Here is a 9336-nt window from a genome sequence, read left to right as displayed (position 1 = left end):
AGAAGTGTTCCTTGACACACTTCTCGTGCCTTGACGTATTTCTCGTGCGAATTGAAATTCACAGTTTTAGATCATTTAAATCGTTTTAAGATCCATTCGACGCTATTCTAGACTATTTTTAGGTCTTCTTGTCTTGACGTCTTTTTCGTGTCTTGGCGCATTTCTCGTGCAAATTGAAATTCACGGATTTAGATCATTTGAAGCCATTTGACGCTGTTCTAGATTAATTTTAGGTCGCTTTTTTTTCCTTGGCGCGTTTCTCGTGCCTTGGCGTCTTTTTCGTGCCTTGGCGCATTTCTCGTGCGAATTGAAAAATTTAATTTTAGGCCGTTTCAGGCCTACTTTAGGCTGTTTTAGCCCTATTTTAAGGTCTTTCAGGTCAATTCCAGACTATTTTCAAAGATTTTTGCAGTCCTTACCCCAGATTTTATTATTTTTCAAAAATTCAAAAAAAAACCTTACATCTGAATGCTGTGATTGCTCATAGTTCGCTGTCGGATACTTGCTACACGCCAACTTTGCGCGCGAATTTGAAACATTCAAATTTCGCGCCGACGACGACGTCGATTGGGACGGCTGTGGAGCCGCCGTCCGTCGGACGACGTCCGCCAAATTTGGCAGTTTTTCGCCGCTGATCATCTGGAAATCGATTTTTAAGATGAGCAATTCGTTTTCAGCTCGAAATTTTGGTTGAAAAGAAAAATTTTTTTCCGAAAAATCCAAATTTTGGAAAATTTCGAAACTACCGTAACCCGCTCAATTCTCGCCGGAAATCAAAAATTTCTAGATTTTTGAATTCAGCTCATTGAGAGCTTCAAAATGAGCCCAAACTCGCCTAGGCTCCGCCCATTTTGAAATTTCACCTTTTGACAAAGTGGGCGCACGACCGCGACGCGTCTGAAAAATCAAAGTGGGCGGAGCCTAGGCGTGTTTGGGCTCCTTTCAAAGCTCTCAACGAGCTGAGCTCAAAAATGCAAGTTGTAAAATGTTTTTCCACGGCTTTGAGAGATTACTGTAGTTTTCCTGTTTTGGAAAATTTCGAAACTACCGTAACCCGCTCAAATTTCGCCAAAAATCAAAGATGTTCAGCTTTTTGAATTCAACTCGTTGAGAGCTTCAAAATGAGCCCAAACACGCCTAGGCTCCGCCCATTTTGAAATTTCACCTATTGACACGCGACGCACGACCGCGACGCGTCTGAAATATCAAAGTTGACGAATCCTAGTCGTGTAAGGGCTCATTTTGAAGCTGAAAACGTGCTAGAAACGAATTTTCGGGTTAGAGAATCTAAAAATTCGAGTTGATCCAAAAATTTTGGGTCCTTGAAAATTTGGGTTTTTGAAAATTCGAATTTTCCACATTTTCCGGTCAATTTTCATGGTTTTTAGGTCATTTTTCATGTTTTTCAATGCTTTTTGGGTCACAAACCTTCCTAGCATACTCCGCTTTGAATCTCTCGATTTTCGTATAGACATTTCGAACTTCATACGTTTGCAGATAAAATTTCCGGTCCCAACTATCGGTCCCCTCTCTCAGCTTATCAACGATTTGAGTTTCATCGAATCCTTCGATCAGCAAATTCGCAATTTCCATTTTTATCTCGTCGGTCAGCGGAAGGCTCCGTGGGTCCCTTCCGTGGCCCGAGTGTTTGGTGCAACCGCGGAGGACTACGGTACTGAACAAATAATTTTTTCTGTTGAAATATTCGTTTTTAGCTGGAAAATCCGCTTAAAATGAGCAGGAATTCGCAATTTTTGAAAAAAAAATTTTTTTTTCGAATTTTCTGAAAATTCAACTTTTTGTAAAATCGATAAATCGATCACAAATCGATCCGGATTTGTCAGAAATCATTTTTGATGCGAAATTCGTATTCAGCTCAAAATTGCGCTTAAAATGAGTCCAAACGCGACTAGGCTCCGCCCACTTTGTCAAAAGGTGAAATTTCAAAATGGGCGGAGCCTAGTCGAGTTTGGGCTCATTTTGAAGCTCATTATGAGCTCAATTCAGAAATTCAAGTGTTATGTGGAAATATCGAAAACTGACAGAGTTAGAGCAATTTCAAATTTTTTGAAAAAAAAAATTGCTTCTCGAAAATTTGACCATAACTCAAAACTTCGGCTTCTACCGTATTTTTGTTTTAGATATTCGCTTTTCTCACGTACTCAGCTTCAAAATGAGCTCCAACGCGACTAGGCTCCGCCTACTTGGAAATTTCAGGGGTCCCTGCGCCTTTAAAATTGGGATTACTGTAGATTTTCGAAATTCTCCAAAACTAGGCATGTTTATACTCATTTTGAAGCTCTCAACGAGCTGGATTCGAAAATCGAAAAAATTTTGAGTTCTGGCGATAATTGAGCGGGTTACAGTAGTTTGAACACTTTTCGAGAAAATGAAGACTACAGTAACTTAATCAATTTTCGCGAGGAAATCAAAATTTTTCAGATCTCTGGACTAAGCTCATTGAGAGCTTTGAAAGGAGCCCAAACACGCCTAGGCTCCGCACACTTTGATTTTTCAGACACGTCGCGGTCGCGCGTCGCGTGTCCGACGATGAAACTTCAAAATGGGCGGAGCCTAGGCATGTTTGGGCTCGTTTTGAAGCTCTCAACGAGTTGAATTCAAAAATCTGAACATCTTTGATTTTTGGCGAAATTTGAGCGGGTTACGGTAGTTTCGAAATTTTCCAAAACAGGAAAACTACAGTAATTTCTCAAAGCCGTGGAAAAACATTTTATGACTTGCACTTTTGAGCTCAGCTCGTTGAGAGCTTTGAAAAGAGCCCAAACGCGACTAGGCTCCGCACACTTTGATTTTTCAGACACGTCGCGGTCGCGCGTCGCGTGTCCGACGATGAAATTTCAAAATGGGCGGAGCCTAGGCGTGTTTGGGCTCATTTTGAAGCTGAAAACTAAAAAAACTCAAAAATTGAAATAATAACCAGAAATAGTGTAAACTGACAAAGTTAGAGCAATTTCAATTTTTTAAAAAGAACCATATTTTTTTCGAAAATCTGACAATAACTCAAAATTTCGGCCTCTACCGTATTTTTGTTTTAGATATTCGTTTTTCTCACGTTCTCAGCTTCAAAATGAGCTCAAACACGACTAGGCTCCGCCCATTTCGAAATTTCACCGTTAGACACGCGACGCACGACCGCGACGCGTCAGAAAAATCAAAATTGAAGGAAAGGGGTCGTGTTTGGGCTCATTTTGAAGCTCTTGTCAAGCTGGGCGCAAAAAACTACGTTTCATAAGAAAATATCGAAAATGGTCAGAGTTACGGTAGTTTGAAATTTTGAAAAAAAACTCATTTTCAGCCAAAAACCTTACCCATCATCCATTTCTTTGACCTGGAAGAAGGCGGTACACGACTTCTCCAACTTCTTGCTCTGTCGTTTTCTTAAAGGATCATGCTCCACATGGTTCCGAGCGACTTTGCTCATCTTCATCGCATTCACGCCCGTTCCAGATAGCGCGCATTGATAATATCTGGAAAAATGGCAACTACAGTAATCCAAAACTTGGGTTTTTGGAATTCAGCTCGTTGAGAGCTTCAAAATGAGCAAAAATCGATCAGGTCACCCCAAAAAATTTTTTTGAACCAGAAATTTGTTCTCAGCTCGAAAATGTCGTCGAAATGAGCCCAAACACGGCCAATTTCTGAGAAATTTGAAATTTTTCGAATTTTCCAAGGGACCATGCGCCTTTAAACCCGAAAGTTCAAAATTTTCAGAAACATGGCATGTTTATACTCATTTTGAAGCTCTCAACGAGCTGAATTCGGAAATGCAAAAATTTTTGAGTTCCGACAAGAATTGAGCGGGTTACGGTAGTTGGGAATTTCGTAAATGCTCGAAAAGTTCAAAATTTGTCAATTTTTTCACTGTTAAAATGATAGGCTTACGTCGATTTGCTGTATATATTCTGTCTTCCAGACGTTCGGCTATACTTCGACATTGTCAGACGTTCCAGTTCCGCTTTCCAGAGCTGAAAATTCAAAATTTTCAGCTTTCTTATTGTTTTTTAAGCTTCAAAACTACAAAAATCGAGCTTCTCATCACTTTTTATCTCTGGAAACCAATTTCCAGCTCGCTAGCTCGAATTGTCGTGAAGTTTGGTGTTTGGTCCGCAAACACTTTGATCTACGCGGTGTTTGCAGACCAGACACCACATTTTACGACACTTTGAGCTAGAAAGCTGAAAATTGGTTTCCCGGGGTAACAAAAGGTGGGAAATTCGAATTTTTGGTTTTGAGATCTGCATTTCTATTCCTAAAAGTCATTTTCCATGATTTTGGACCCTTTTCTCGTGATTTTCGGTTCCTTTCTCACCTTAAACTCCGTCATATCCTTAAAAACGACTTTCTCGAATACAATATCCTGTATACTGTGCGCGTCTTTCATATGTTTTACCGTAGTCGCCAGTGTGTCACATCGAGTGTTGCAGTCTGACACCGGGCACAGTAGTCCTATGGTGTCACTGTAGAAAAATTGATTTTTGGATCGTTTTTTTTGTGATTTTTGGGAATTTTTTGTATATTTTCGAAATGAAACTTTTTTTCGATTTTTCCAAAAATTTCAAACTACCGTAACCGGCTCAATTTTCGCCGGAAATTGAAAATTTTTATATTTTCGTACCCGGCTCGTTGATAGCATCAAAAAGAGCCCAAACACGACTAGGCTCCGCCCATTTTGAAAATTCGCCTTTAGACACGCGACGCACGACCGCGACGCGTCTGAAAAATCAAAGTGAACGGAGCCTAGTCGTGTTTGGGCTCATTTCAAAGCTCTCGACGAGCTGAGTACAAAAATTGCCGTTTCGAAAAATTTTGGTGAACAATTAACGGGATTACTGTAGTTTTCATTTTTCGGAAAATTCGATTTTAGGCCATTTCTGGGCCATTTTTGACGATTTTTGGGTCATTTTTCACGATTTTCGGGTCATTGCTAACCTTATAATGACCTCCTCCTCTTCCTGATCGGCGTGCTTCTTCATATGCGTCTGATAAACCGCTTTTTGGCGGAATACAAAATTACAAATATCACAAATCACATTTTCGGAATCAAATCCCGCTTGCTCAGCCGTCAGCGTTTGTCGTCGTTGAAAGTATTTATCGGGCAATGGGGTCATTCCATGAGCAATCGTCGGACATACAGTAATCCCTTTGGTGGTGGTGGGCTCGGTGAAAACTATCGGTTTGGGACGAATTATCTTTCGAATGTGCGGCGTCGCTTTTTGACGGGTGGGTTGGAGTGATGGAAGGCGGGAGAACACTTTTGGCGCTTTTGGAGGCTGAAAATCGATCATAATGGGTCTAGAAACGGTCTTAAACTGTTGAAAACACCGAAAAATGACCCCGCATCGGCTAAAAATGCCGAAAATTGGCTTAAAATCGGTTCAAAATGAGCTAAAATCGGTTAGACACCAAAAATGCGTCAAGGCACCAGAAATGCGCCAAGGCACCAGAAATGCGCCAAGGTCAAAAAAACCTAAAATGAGTTACAAACGTGAATTTCAATTTGCACACGAGGAATGCGCAAAGACACCGATATTGCGTCAACGCACGAGAAGTGCGCCAAGTAACGAGAAATGCGCAAAGGCGGGGCCAGGAATAATGACCTAGAATTAGTCCAGAATACCATAGAAGGGCCTAAAATGGGCAAACCACCGAACATGCGCCAAGGCACGCAAAATGCGTCAAGACACTAGATATGCGTCAAGGCACGAGAAATGCGTCAAAGCATTAAATGACGGAAAATCAGTCTACAATGATTTCAAATAACCTTGAATGACCTTAACTTGACTTTTTCAATTTGCACGGGAAATGCGCCAAGGCACGAGAAATACGCCAACGTCAAACAGCGCCTAGAATTAGGCCAGAATGTCACAGAAAGACCTAAAATCACGAATTTCAATTTGGACAAGAAGTGCGTCAAGGCACCAAAATACACGTCAAGACACGAGAAGTGTTTCTTGACACACTTTTCGTGCCTTGGCGCATTTCTCGTGCCTGTTGAATTACATGGTTTTAGCTCATTTGAAGCCATTTGACGCTATTCCAGACTAATTTTAGTTCGTTTTTTTGCCTTGACGCATTTCTCGTGCCTTGACGCCTTTCTCGTGCAAATTCAAACTCACTGTTTTAGATCATTTAAAGCCATTTTCGGCTATTTTAGATTAATTTCAGGTCAATTTTTGCCTTGACGCATTTCTCGTGCCTTGACGCAATTCTCGTGCAAATTGAAAAAGTCAATTTCAGCGCATTCGAAGCTAGTTTAAGCGCATTTTGGGCCAATTTCAGGCCATTTTTTGCCTTGACGCGTTTCTCGTGCCATGACGCATTTCTCGTACAAGTTCAAACTCACTGTTTTAGATCATTTAAAGCCATGTTAAGCTATTCTAGACTTATCTTAGGTCAATTTTCGCCTTGACGCATTTCTCGTGCCTTGGCGCATTTCTCGTGCAGCTCAATTTGGGTCTTTTTTGGCGGTTTAAGGCCAATTTATACATGTTTCATGCTATTTTAGGCCATTTTGAGCCGAAATTTCGGTCATTTTCAGCGTTTTATGAGCTCCTTACCCCTGATTTCTGACTATTATTCTGTAGGGATTGCCCGATGGCCGGATAAATCTTATTCGCCACCAGCAGAGCATTTCCAGCCGATTCCAGCGGGTCCAATTGTATTCCATTGAGCGGTATGAATAATTGTGGCTTATTCCGTGCGTTCGCCTGTCGCCAATGACGCCTTAACGCCGGCAGTTGACGCATTTCCGGATACTTTTGAAGGCGGTCGTCGGTGGTGATGAATTCAACGTTTTGGGCTGAAAAATGGGATTTACAGGGGGTTTTTGTGCTGAAAACAGGCTTTTGTGCTGAAAACACTAATTTCAGCCTAAAATCTGTCATTTTTCGACTGAAAATACAGAAAATGTATAGTTTTGAGCTGAAAATCCGAGTTTTTGAGCCATTTTGCGGCTGAAAAATAGGCAAAAATACCGTAATTTCAGCCTAAAATTGATCATTTTTGGCTGAAAATTTACAAAATAGTCATTTTTCGGGGGGTTTTAAGGCTGAAAATTGTGATTTTTAGGTCATTTTTGAGAAAGAAATGAGTAATTTCAGCCTAAGACGGTCACTTTCTGGCTGAAAATTCACAAAATTCAAAGTTTTTGCCTGAAAATGATCTGTTTAGGGGTATTTTGAGGCTGAAAATTGGTCATTTTAGGGGTATTATGAGCTGAAAATGCGAGTTTTTGAGCCATTTTGCGGCTGAAAATAGGCTAAAATGACTAATTTCAGCCGAATTTTGGTCCCTTTTTCGCTGAAAATGGAGCAAAATCTGTGATTTCGGCCAAAAATCAGCCATTTTATAGAATTTTTCGACGGAAAATTCACAAAATTCATAGTTTTAGGTTCAAAATTGGTCATTTGTGGGGTATTTTGAGCTGAAAAATAGGCAAAAATACCGTAATTTCAGCCTAAAATTGGTCATTTTTCGACTGGAAAGTTCACAAAATACACAAAATTCATAGTTTTAGGCTGAAATTGGTCATTTCAGGGGTATTTTGAGCTGAAAAAATGGCATTTTTGAGTCATTTTTAACCTCGAATTGAGCTCAAATGAGTAATTTCAGCTAAAAAAATCTATAATTCTTTGAGCGAAACGTTTCGAAACAAAGTTTCGGCTCAAATTTCAGAAATTCGACGTTTTGGGCTAAAAATGATCGTTCTAGGGGTGATTTGAGCTGAAAATGAGCTATTTTCAGCAATTTTCAGCCATTTTTCAGCCAAAAAACACGTTTCTTGGCTCAAAGTTGAAATTTTTTCACAAAAAAAACTCACGATTTTCAAAAAATTCAAAAATCTCCGAATCTTTTTGTTGGTGCAAAAATTGCACATCCGTATTTATATAGTGCGCGTCGACGTAGTCGGGATTTGAGTAGTTTTGGTCGTGCATGTAGGTCTGGAAATGAACTTTTTCAATTTTTTGGCAGAAATTGGGCTTAGACATTTTTCTGGAATTTTTTAGAGTCGAAATTCAAAATTTTCAGACAATTTTGAACGATTTTAAGTCAAAAAATTCGAAATTTTGAAAAAAAATTTTTTTTCGAAAATTCGAATTTTTTCAGTTTTTTCAGCATTTTCTAGCTCAAATTTTTGCTTTATATTTTTCTACAGTACCCCATCCTCCTCTACATATTGATATTCTTGTAACGGATCATCTTCATCATCATCGTCATAATAGCCCTCGCCGTCCTCCTGAACCATATAAATCTCGTCGGGTTGATGATGAAAAGAGCCTTCTGGAAGCATCTCCTCGTCATCTGAATTCAGCACGTCGATTTCGTCTTCGTCGGATATCGGATAAAGATTTTTGTTCTCCATCGGAATCATGTTTTTGGGCTGAAAAACGTGTTTTTTAGCATTAAATGGTTAGAAAAATCGTGAAAATCATGTTTAAAATAGTCAAAAAGCTCGAAAAATGGCGGAAAAACGACAAACATCCGTTGAAAAATCGCTAAAATTAATTGAAAAATATTTCCGGCTAAACAACGCGCGCATGCGGGTGAGCGGAGTGTCGTTTGAGTACTAATGTGTCTGCACTCTCACGTTTTTGCACACTCTCTCGGTGTCTTCTTCTTCTTTTTCGGACTTTCGAGGGGAATTTGGGCGGGAAAAGAAGGAAAAAAAAGAGAAAAAAGAAAAAAAAATAAAGAAAATTAAATAGAAAATCGACAAGAATAAAAAATGAGCCTTTTTAAAATCTTTTTTAAAATTTTGAACATTTTCGAAAAAAAATCTTTTTTAGGACAATAAGAAGAAGAAGAAGGGAAAAATGGCAGAAAAAATTCATTTTTCTGTGTTCAGCTCATCGTGACGATCAAAATGAGCCCAAACACGACCTATTTCGGCTTAAAACTTCGATTTTAAAGGCGCATTGACACGCATAATTTCAAAAAAAAAACTACCGTAACCAGCTCAATTTTCACCGGGCATCGGAAATTTCTGGATTTTTGAATTCAGCTAAATGAGCCGATCAAAACGAGTATAGTCGCGCCATGTTTTTAAAAAATTTGAAATTTTCAGTTTAAAGGTGCATGGTTATTGGAAAACTTCAAATTCGTCAAAAACTAGTCAAAACTTTTGATTTAGAGCTTTTGAAACTATATTTTTCAGCTTTGTCACATTCTTAGCTTCAAAATGAGCCCAAACACGACCCATTTCTGACGATTTTGAAGTTTCATCTAGACACGCGACGCACGGCCGCGACGCGTCTGAAAAATTAAAGTGGATGGAGCCTAGTCGTGTTTAGGCTCATTTTGAAGCTAAAAACGTGC

The 9336-nt window shown here is 39.5% G+C and overlaps 1 protein-coding gene across 1 annotated transcript in view; it reads right to left on the bottom strand.

Annotated features, from left to right (window-relative positions):
• Window positions 1–8392, bottom strand: part of CBG17840 — a gene marked incomplete at both ends in the record, with an annotated part of 9950 nt that extends 1558 nt beyond the window's left edge. The window contains 9 exons of the mRNA XM_002648877.1: window positions 463–639; window positions 1429–1675; window positions 3330–3488; window positions 3904–3986; window positions 4331–4478; window positions 4951–5291; window positions 6579–6820; window positions 7841–7961; window positions 8180–8392. Of these exons, the coding sequence (XP_002648923.1) occupies window positions 463–639; window positions 1429–1675; window positions 3330–3488; window positions 3904–3986; window positions 4331–4478; window positions 4951–5291; window positions 6579–6820; window positions 7841–7961; window positions 8180–8392 (1731 nt within the window). The remainder of the gene's footprint in view (window positions 1–462; window positions 640–1428; window positions 1676–3329; window positions 3489–3903; window positions 3987–4330; window positions 4479–4950; window positions 5292–6578; window positions 6821–7840; window positions 7962–8179) is intronic.
• Window positions 8393–9336: the final 944 nt, after the last annotated feature.

This window comes from Caenorhabditis briggsae, assembly GCF_000004555.2.
Source record: "Caenorhabditis briggsae complete genome, chrV, whole genome shotgun sequence".
In the NCBI taxonomy this organism is placed as follows: Eukaryota; Metazoa; Nematoda; class Chromadorea; order Rhabditida; family Rhabditidae; genus Caenorhabditis; species Caenorhabditis briggsae.
The sequence above is the reverse complement of the archived record's forward strand: the minus strand, read 5'-3'. Positions and strand labels throughout refer to the sequence as shown.